At 41.7% G+C, this 9640-nt stretch overlaps 1 protein-coding gene across 3 annotated transcripts in view; it reads left to right on the top strand.

Moving 5' to 3' along the window:
• mlpha (melanophilin a) overlaps positions 1-8401 on the top strand; it is a 15483-nt gene extending 7082 nt beyond the window's left edge. For 2 of the 3 annotated variants that reach the window (XM_014330291.2, XM_014330289.2), the window contains exons 6-16: positions 2323-2381; positions 2469-2558; positions 2630-2732; positions 3252-3445; positions 3700-3783; positions 3868-4104; positions 5154-5324; positions 5882-6043; positions 6212-6268; positions 8097-8139; positions 8289-8401. In XM_014330291.2, coding sequence (XP_014185777.1) covers positions 2323-2381; positions 2469-2558; positions 2630-2732; positions 3252-3445; positions 3700-3783; positions 3868-4104; positions 5154-5324; positions 5882-6043; positions 6212-6268; positions 8097-8139; positions 8289-8329 — 1241 coding nt within the window. In that variant the 3' untranslated portion in view covers positions 8330-8401. The remainder of the gene's footprint in view (positions 1-2322; positions 2382-2468; positions 2559-2629; positions 2733-3251; positions 3446-3699; positions 3784-3867; positions 4105-5153; positions 5325-5881; positions 6044-6211; positions 6269-8096; positions 8140-8288) is intronic. The other variant, XM_014330292.2, reaches the window with a different exon arrangement.
• The last annotated feature ends 1239 nt before the right edge of the window (positions 8402-9640 follow it).

Here is a 9640-nt window from a genome sequence, read left to right as displayed (position 1 = left end):
ACCAATGTACCTGCACATGTGATGTGACAATAAAAGTGATTTGATTTGATTTGAAAAGTTTAGGCAAACTTGTTAATAGTCATTATTTTCCTGTATAAATAGTTGGTTGTTACAATAAAAAAATGTCTGTTAAACATATCATATAGGAGACACACACAGTGATATTTGAGAAGTGAGATTAAGTTTATTGGATTTACAGCAAGTGTGCAATAATCGTTTAAACAAAATCAGGCAGGTGCATAAATTTGGGCACTGTTGTCATTTTATTGATTCCAAAACCTGTAGAACTAATTATTGTAACTGAAATTGGCTCGGTAAGCTCAGTGACCCCTGACCTACATACACAGGTGAATCCAATAATGAGAAAGAGTATTTAAGGGGGTCAATTATAAGTTTCCCTCATCTTTCAATTTTCTCTGAAGAGTAGCAACATGGGGGTCTCAAAACAACTCACAAATGACCGGAAGACAAAGATTGTTCACCATCATGGTTTAGGGGAAGGATACAGAAAGCTGCCTCAGAGATTTAAGCTGTCTGTCTCCACAGTTAGGAACATATTGAGACAATGGAAGACCACAGGCTCAGTTCAAATTAAGGCTCAAAGTGGCAGACCAAAAAAAATCTCGGATAGACAGAAGCAACGGTGAGAACAGTCAGAGTCGACCCACAGAACAGCACCAAAGACCTGCAACATCATGTTGCAGCAGATGGAGTCACTGTGCATCGTTCAACCATTCGGCGCACTTTACACAAGGAGATGCTGTATGTGAGAGTGATGCAGAGGAAGCCTTTTCTCCGCCCAAAGCACAAACAAAGACACTTGAGGTTTGCTAAAGCACATTTGGACAAGCCAGCTTCATTCTGGAATAAGGTGCTGTGGACTGATGAAACTAAAACTGAGTTATTTGGGCATAACAAAGGCCGTTATGCATGGAGGAAAAAGAGCACAGCATTCCCAGAAAAACACCTGCTGTCTACAGTAACATATGGTGGTGGTTCCATCATGCTGTGGGGCTGTGTGGCCAGTGCAGGGACTGGGAATCTTGTCAAAGTTGAGGGACACATGGATTCCACTCACTATCAGCAGATTCTGGAGACCAATGTCCAGGAATCAGTGACAAAGCTGAAGCTGCGCCGGGGCTGGATCTTTCAATGAGACAACGAAACACTGCTCAAAATCCACTAAGGCATTCATGCAGAGGAACAAGTACAACGTTCTGGAACGGCCATCTCAGTCCAGACCTGAATATTATTGAAAACCTGTGGTGTGAGTTATAGAGAGCTGTCCATGCTCGGATGCCATCAAACCTGAATGAACTAGAGATGTTTTGTAAAGAGGAATGGTCCAAAATACCTTCAACCACAATCCAGACTCTGATTGTTGGACAACATCTTCCACCCCATGCATGAGACTCTGACAGCACTGAGCAGCTCCTTCACTGGCTGCAGCACCGATGTGGAACGGAGAGATTTCACAGGTCTTTCCTCCCCACTGCTGTCAGACTCCACAACAAAGACTTCAACTGATCAAACACATCCACACATGTGCAATAGCAATAACACTAAGTGCAATACTCTTTCTGGCATCGTTGTATTATACTCATATTGTATATAGCATTTGTATTCTATTTTATTCGATTGTATATAGTATTTTATTTTAATTTATTTTCTTCTATTCTATTGTGTACAGTATCTTATGGATATATTATTCCAGTGTTTTTTTCTTCTAATTTTTCTATGCAACTTTGCACTGTCCACTGCTGTAACAAAACAAATTTCCCACGCGTGGGACTAATAAAGGTTATCTTATCTTATGTTATTGGAACCTGCAGGAAGCGTTTAGAGGCTGTAATTTCTGCAAAAGGTGGATCTACTAAATATTGATTTCATTTCTTTTTTTGTGGTGCCCAAACTTATGCACCTGCCTGGTTTTGTTTAAACAATTATTGCACACTTTCTGTAAATCCAATAAACTTCATTTCAATTCTCAAATATCGCTGTGTGTGTCTCCTATATGATATGTTTAACTGACATTTTTATTGTAACAACCAACGATTTATACAGGAAAATAATGACTATTAACAAGGTTGCCCAAAGTTTTGCATCCCACTGTATACTGTGAATAGATTTGGTCCTAGTAAAGAACCTTGTGGAACTCCATAATTAACCATGTGGTATACATACAAATGTGTACACATTAATAATGATTTGGTTTTTTATAAAGCACTGTTCAAAATTAGCTGTGGAATCAAATGGTTCAAAAGGAGCATCATCTAAAACTAAAACTGGACAGAATAATGACAAAACATGTTGCATTTTCAGACGCGTATAATGGCAATGAGGATGATCAAGGAGAATTCGAGGGTCAGCGCTACAAAGTGGTAATAAACATAAAAGTGATAAAGATGTGATTCTACATCTGTTTTATGAAATAATCCACATTCAGGCGTAACATGATGTGTTTTCAGATGAGGAAGAACAAACGTCTGCTGTCTGTTCATCCTATGGACTTTGACAATGAGGATTATCTGCCTCACTCACGCCGTCCGTCTGTACAGGTAAGTCAAAGTTATGAAAAGCAAACATTCAGAAGAGATCTAAAACCATGTGTGTAACTTTGGATTCACAGCAGCAGCAGGATGATCGGTACTATAGGAATGACGTGGACTACGACCATTACAGCCACAGAGGAAACCGCAGGAAGAGCCTGGACCGATATGCCATGAGACCTGGTCAGTATACCAGCATACCAGTCTTCCAGCAACATGGTGCCGGTCCCAAAATACACAACCAATTTCACATGTCCAACAAAATAAACTGTTTAAACCACTGTGGTCTATATGGGGGTTACTGGGGCCCACAGAATCTGTCCACCATGATTTACCTTCCCACAGAAAACTTCTGGGAGTAACCCTATGGAAATGCGGGGATTAATGGAAATGCTGTTTGTCCTGTAGCTGTTTTCACTGGGGCTCCACCTGCTGTCTGTTGGAGGAATCACAGCTTTTGTTTCACAGATTTATCACATCAAACAGATGCCTTCAAAACAAGCCTGTCAGACTGGATAACTAATTGCAAATTTTACTTATTATCAGGTTTAGAAAAAATTTCTACTTTGGATGTCCGACATGCTGCTTTTTATTTCCAACATGTACATTTACCTGAATGTTTTTACCTACCTGTCCATCTTTGTAGATCTGCATCCACCTGGGTGTTTTTGTGTGTCCATGTTTACCTGTGTTTGTTATCAGATGACAACGGAGAGAATCGGATGGTCCGGACTCGCTCTCTGTCCAAGATTACCTCGTCGGTGGCTCGGCAGCAGTACGTTGACACATCAGACGAGGAGGAGTACCAGAGGTACCCGCAGATGTACCAACAACCACCCCACCGCCGAAGGGGCAGTAGAACCTCCTCCCAGGAGAACCTGGGACAAGCCCCGCCGGTAAGGACAATCAACCAGTCACTTGAAGTTAAATTTTGGTGGCATAAACATTGGATTTTCTTCTCTTGATTCTTGGAAAACCTGTTTTAATTCTATGTTTTGCCTTTTTTTTTCTTCTTCATGGTATTTTGTACAAAAAGTTTCAGTCCGTATAATCTCAGCCATAAAGAACCAGGAGATATTGGTAACTGACACGGAGTCTTTTTGTCATACAAAATCATCTCCTTGGTGTTCATGTTGATTTTACATTGCAGATAAATGAACTGAGCAAACGAATGTTGGCCATCGAGAGTCTGCTGAGCCGCCTGGAGGAAAAGATTACACCTGGTGTAAACGAGGTGAGATGCGATGATGATGTGGGATAATGTGAGATCATTTCCTGAAACCAGTCAGTACAAACATTCTGTAACTTTGTTTTACAGCAGGCATCAAATCCATCAGCTCAGAATGAGGAGGAGAAACTGAGAAGGAAGCTTAGTGAGCTGGCGGGGAACCTGAGCGATAAGGGCCCGTCATCGGACGACGAAGCTGGGAAGAAGTCCTTTTCTGTGGGTAAAGGTTTGGCCGGACTGAAGGGTGGCCCAGCAATCGCTCTGAACTCCCGGAAGAACAAAGAACTGAGCTCATCCAGTGATGAGATGCCCACTGAGGCTCAAAAGGTAGGAAGACTGATTCAGTCCACTGTTTACAGAATTCATTGAATTCCAACCCATAAATCCAGAGAATGGGAACCTGGAGGTTTCTCAGACCACCAGTGGATCCGATGTTATAAAAAGCTTACTTTTGGATCAGTGCACAATCATTTAATGGCGAATTCATTTTTAACATTGTTTTCAAAGAACAAAATAAAGTCTAAAAGGTTTTTTAACTCTTTATTTTGTCCGATGTCTCATAAACATCCAGGTTCCCACGTGTGATACATTCAGTGCTTCTACAGCATGGCTTGGCTTCTCCCCAAAAACGCTGTTTTACTCCATCTATAACGGGTCTGAACACCATGTTTCTTGTTCATTCTCATGTTTTTGTCCTCATCCACTCCTGAAAATACTGAACGTTTCTCTAAACTTCTCATTGGTTTTCTTATTCCATCTGTGACAAAAAAATAATAATGAGAAATGAGGTGTGGTTCCTGTCCTAGTAAACCCACATCTACAGACTAGATGTCCAGTGACCTCCTGATGGAGGAGAACTCTTTCTGATGCATCACGGACTAGTCCTCACTAACCTGCTGCCTCCTGCATTGACTAACAGCCGTCTGTTAGGTTACTGTTACTGTGAAGCTCAGCAGCTACCTGCCTGGACCACATGACCCCTCACCTGTACAGGTGTTCACCTAAAAACTAAACCTCTGCTCAGTCATGTGACACCAAACAGAAGGAGAAATCTGTAAAAGCACTGAGTGTTGGGAAACCTCTTCGTCTGCCTCTGAATCATAGCTGGGGAATCAGCAGCATAGTTTTTAACACTGTAGTCAGGTCTGTCTGAAACACACGCCACCATTTTAGGAACAAAAGGTGTGCACCACATTTAAAAGTAGAAAGTTTTTTTTTTATGTGCAGAGTCCTTTTTAATCACAACATGACCTCCCAGAGACACAAGTCAGACACAAGAAATGCTGTGGTGCTGTGGGGCATCCAGCCCGGTAGCTGCTGCAGGATGGGATGTTGTTTTCCAGCTGCTAACATCTGTCCCTCTACATGGCTTTCAGAGATCGACTGCCGCCGCCCTCTGTGACCTCACCACTGAGGTCCTGAGAACCATTAATGCCACAGAAAACGCTATGGTCGAGTACGGCCTCTCAGAGCCGATCGACAGGTCCCACTTAGTAGGCACTGACGTAAAGCAGGCCGATGATGCGTTCAGGGAACTTGAGGAAAATGTAAGCCTCCAACATGAACTGCACACCTCATTGTCCCTGAAACCCAACCCTCTACCTCGTCCGAAGCATGACGGAAATGTCTGGACTGGCTTTAACCTTCCCGGCTGTTGTGTGTCCGTCCATCAGCGACAGGGCTGGTGTCGGTCAAACACACTGGGTCCAGTCTCAGTCCAGTTTGAGTCCAGTTACAGCAGTTCTAGATTTAGGAAAAGGTTACGTGATCATTTGAAACATGCCCAAGAACAGTTGGTAAAACCAGGTCGATGCTCATTATTGTTCAATAGCCTTAAAGCTATCAGTAAAAATGACCCGTTAGGAGAATGTGTACAATATAAGGGATTTGTTCTAGTTTCATCATCAGGTCATAATGTCATGACTGAACTCTACATCCTCTGATGAGACCAGGTCTTCTCCTGTTACCTGTTCAGTGATTGAGTCAGTCAGAGAACCAGTGTGTTTCACTGATGCTCAGGCCTGTCTTCATCATCATCACCATCATTTTCAGTGGTCTGGAGGCGTGTCAGCTGACCCAGGGGTCTGTCCTGTTACCTGTTTAGGTGTACATCACGGCCGGTCAGTCCTACGAGCTGGAGTCGAAGCTGCGGCGGCTCGAGCAAAGTGCCAAGAATCAGTTTGGAGGGGCGACGGACTCGGAACTGTCTGAGCTTGAGGATGTGGTGGCACTGACCGCCGCCAGAGTCCAGAGTGCTGAGAGCGAGGTGGGTCAATGGCTCTGGATGGACATGGTCATGTTTACGCGGTGTCTAGGAACAAAATGGCTGATGCTGGAATAAACACAAATTTCTTACTTACAGGAAGCTTTTCAAGTCTTCCTGTTTTTAATAAGCAAACTCAACAGTTTCCCTTCATGTTTGTTCCATCTGCAGGTCTCTGATATTGAGAGTAAAATCGCTGCTCTGAGCGCCGCCGGATCCAAGAAGAAGGTCAGTGTGTGAGGAAATGATGTCAAGGTTACATTAACGTGTGCTCACTCACAGGAACAAATAAAAAAGTTATCGGGCTTCAGCTGTTAGACGGTCATCACTTTTCTAGTGTAACCTTTTTGAAGGGAAACTCAGAGCATAGATATGGGCAGAAATCTGTGCCATCAGAAACTGAATTTGAATAAGTTAAATTTGAATTTGAATTGCTCAGACTGAATCTGAATTGTAACTTGAATAAATGCTTTTGAAAACTGAATTTGAATTAGTCTAATTTGAAATTGAATTTATGGTTTGAAAATGATCATCACTAAATTGAAATTGAATTTTATATTTTGAAAATGAATTGATTTGCTTTGAAACTGCATTTTATCCTTTAAAAATTCAGCTCTCGAATAATTTCAGTTTCACTTCTCACCATTCAGTTTCAGTTCCAAAATTCAGTTTTTTGGAACTTACATCCGGTTCCGGTTCAAGCGCAGATTAATAGAACTACGTTTTACTAGCGGACCGAAAGTGTTACTGACGGGAATCTACAGCGTCTTGAGCTGAATTAAGACTTCAGAAGTCATTCGTCATGTCGAATGACCAGCGGATAAACTCTCAGGTTGGTAATAAATGTATTACATGTATAAGAACAAGCGTCATGTTAACAAATGATAGCCGTACAGTAACTGTTATGCTTATTGTAGCTGTTAGCTAAAAACGCTAATTTAGCGTAGTTTGCCCTGAATTCAGCTTTGACAAACAAATATGATCGACTGTTTCTAGTAGAATTCCAAAGTTGTCATCTTGGACCCTCTCAGAGTACCCCCTCTGTATGCTTGCAGAGACCCCTACAGTAGGGAAACATGCAAAACGGTGTCCAAACCTTTGTATTTTAGCTTTATTTATGTCTTACACAGCATCCCAACTCTTTAGCTAACTTAATAACTTTAGCTAAAGTGAATAGTTAGTCTAATTCATTAGTGCAGCATTACTGGATCACCTCTGTTTGAAGTGATATAATGTGATATACAACTATCACTGTGTTTAACTACCATAATAATTCTTAGGGTACTGAGTGCATGCTTAATTAGATTTTTTTTTTTGGGCCCTCTGACCACTGGTGGTGGGAGTTCATCCGCTGGTCATTCGACATGACGAATGACTTCTGAAGTCTTAATTCAGCTCAAGACGCTGTAGATTCCCGTCGGTAACACTTTCGGTCCGCTAGTAAAACGTAGTTCTATTAATCTGCGCTTGAACCGGAACCGGATGTAAGTTCCAAAAAACTGAATTTTGGAACTGAAATTGAATTGTAGAACTGAAACTGAATGGTGAGAAGTGAAACTGAAATTATTCGAGAGCTGAATTTTTAAAGGATAAAATGCAGTTTCAAAGCAAATCAATTCATTTTCAAAATATAAAATTCAATTTCAATTTAGTGATGATCATTTTCAAACCATAAATTCAATTTCAAATTAGACTAATTCAAATTCAGTTTTCAAAAGCATTTATTCAAGTTACAATTCAGATTCAATCTGAGCAATTCAAATTCAAATTGAACTTATTCAAATTCAGTTTCTGATGGCACAGATTTCTGCCCATAGATAGACTACTGAGTTACTGAAGAGAAATAATGCACTGGATATCGGTACCCATCCCTAATTTTAACATGGGAGTATATGAGGACTGAGTCACTGCTGGAGCCTCTAGTGGACACCAGAGGAACTGCAGGTTTTGGTTTTCAGAGGTAGACGGTTGACTGGATGCCATGTTAGCTGCATGGAAACAGTTTCTTTCTAACATCACTCAGGACTAAGTTAAAAACTTCCATGTTTCTTTGCAGGTTTCAGGAACTCAGAGAAAAAAGTCGACACAGGATTTTCAGAGTAAGAAACACACTCACGTTGCTTTCTGCACGTTTAAAGTGAAGAAGCTGAAACATGTTACAGTCACGTTCCAGGCCATGACATTACAAAGTTGTGATGCGTGTTCGTTAACAGCGAAGAACCGTGTTAATGAGCATTTCTTGTTTCAGAAGCTAACGGCACTCAGTGGAAATCCAGCAACATGTTCTGAAGCAGAAACAGACCTTCAGCAGCTGCTGCTTGCTCCTCTTCGTCATGAAGCCTTCATCATAGAGCAACTCAAAGAGCAACTTTTATCTGTAACTGCTGCTGCTTATGTGTTAGAAACATAACACATGATTACAGCTGGTAGATTTAGACAAAATATGAGAAAACGTGAAAAAGTACGTACCAAACTAAATGAATATTCAAATGTACAGTCATTACAATATTTCTTTGAAGCTCAGAGGCAGCTGGAGAGAATTACATGGGAATGAAGTAACATGAAAATGTTTAAAAATGTATGAATCCAAAATATTTCGTTTTAACACTGACAAAGTTTCGGCTTGTCTCAGCAACGCAAAGCCCCCAGCATCCGACATCAGCATGGAGGAGAGGAAGGCACTCACATCACTTAGTGATGACAACAAAATCATCATCCTTCCGGCAGACAAGGGCAGGTGCACAGTATTGCTAAACCAGAAAGACTGTCATGAGAAAATTTTGTTACTACTCAGTGACAAAAATACTTATGAGCCCCTGAAATGAGGCCCATGAAGTAGACTGTCTGTCTGAAGCAGTTAGAACAAGACAATGCTATGGACTTGATCTCATACCACAGGCTGTACCCAGGGTGATCAACACCAAGTCTGTATGGTTTACCGAAGATACATGAACAGGATGCACCTTTAAGACCGATTGTCTGTATGATCAACTCGGTCACCTATAACAACCCAAAGTTTCTGACTTCGATCCTCAACCCGCTGGTGGGCAGCTCTGAACACCACATCCAGAACACCTTGGATTTTGTTGAGAAGGTGAGAGATGTCATTATGGAGGCAGATGAAACCATGGTCTCGTACGATGTTACATCTCTTTTCACTTGCATCCCAGTCACGGAAGCGTTGGAGGTAGTAAGAGATTACAGGATGACACCAACCTTAGCAACACGACCACTCTCAGCATCAGGGATCATATTTTCCACATATTTCACATACAAGGGTCAGTGTGCCATGGGTTCCCCAGTTTCACCCGCTGTGGCCAATTTGTACATGGAAGAAGTGGAAAAGAGGGCTTTGCTATCCTACCCTGGAACACCACCAAGTCATTGGTTCAGGCATGTGGATGACACCTGGGTGAAAATCAAATTTCAGGACATACCACAATTCATGGATCACATTAACTCGGTGGACCGACACATCAAATTCACCAGGGAGGATATGAAAAGTGGCAGGTTAGCCTTCTTAGACTGTGACATTTCCATCAGTAATGGGGGACATCTAAAAGCTAATGTGTACCGGAAACCTACGTGTAGGGATCAGTA

This window comes from Haplochromis burtoni, unplaced genomic scaffold (assembly GCF_018398535.1).
Source record: "Haplochromis burtoni strain Fernald_Lab_line unplaced genomic scaffold, NCSU_Asbu1 Contig_763, whole genome shotgun sequence".
NCBI classification, from domain to species: domain Eukaryota; kingdom Metazoa; phylum Chordata; class Actinopteri; order Cichliformes; family Cichlidae; genus Haplochromis; species Haplochromis burtoni.
This window is presented reverse-complemented; position numbering and strand designations above follow the sequence as displayed.